Source organism: Atta colombica, unplaced genomic scaffold (genome assembly GCF_001594045.1).
Source record: "Atta colombica isolate Treedump-2 unplaced genomic scaffold, Acol1.0 scaffold12, whole genome shotgun sequence".
Lineage (NCBI taxonomy): Eukaryota > Metazoa > Arthropoda > Insecta > Hymenoptera > Formicidae > Atta > Atta colombica.
Genome location: NW_017259206.1, coordinates 7,917,577 through 7,918,309, shown reverse-complemented (window position 1 = coordinate 7,918,309; position 733 = coordinate 7,917,577). Strand labels below are relative to the sequence as shown.

The 733-nt window shown below is 28.2% G+C and overlaps 1 protein-coding gene across 1 annotated transcript in view; it reads left to right on the top strand.

Moving 5' to 3' along the window:
• LOC108694506 (semaphorin-1A-like) overlaps positions 1–733 on the top strand; it is a 223,878-nt gene that overhangs the window by 217,385 nt on the left and 5,760 nt on the right. Inside the window, exon 12 of the mRNA XM_018204063.1 lies at positions 83–181. Coding sequence (XP_018059552.1) covers positions 83–181 — 99 coding nt within the window. The remainder of the gene's footprint in view (positions 1–82; positions 182–733) is intronic.

Genomic DNA, 733 nt, shown 5'->3' with positions numbered 1-733 from the left:
ATATATATACATACATATTATATTTATAATAATAATGATTTATATTTCTGTGAGATTAACGGGATTTATTTGTTGCATACAGATGATGGCCGTGTTTTGAAAGCACTTAACACACGTGCACCAGAATCATATGACAATGTTGGTCAAGTTATTGTCAGTGATGTCCAAGTATTAAAATTTGGTAAGTAAATTTACTGTGTAAATTTTGTATTATTTTGCAAGTTTAACGAGAAACAATTTTTTTTATTTTTCTAGTTAATTTATTATATATATTTATCTATGAATATCATATTTTTATGTTGCATAATTATATCTATACTGAAGTTACATAAAATATTGTATTGTGATTGAGTAATCGAATATACAATATTGTGAAAAGTAAACAGGAATTAATCATACAATGCGATCGAATTCGCATTAATGCAAAGTGCGTTACTGCATAGTTTTACGAGCTTTTCAAGATATTTAGTATTTAAATCCTTAGAATGAAAAATGCAAACGGAGAGAAAAATTTTGACGTATATTGCCAATTTGAATAGATCAATTGCAACGCAAACTATCTAAATTTGTTTGAATTTCCAGCGCGTTCGGTTTCGGTACAATCTTTTCGTACGATAGAATGTAGAACATAGTCAAACGAAAGAACGACTTGAGATTGAATAAGAAATTCGATGCTTCTTTAAAAAGTTTCTAAGAAGCTTTGCGCATACCATACTTCTTACGTGTATGTGTT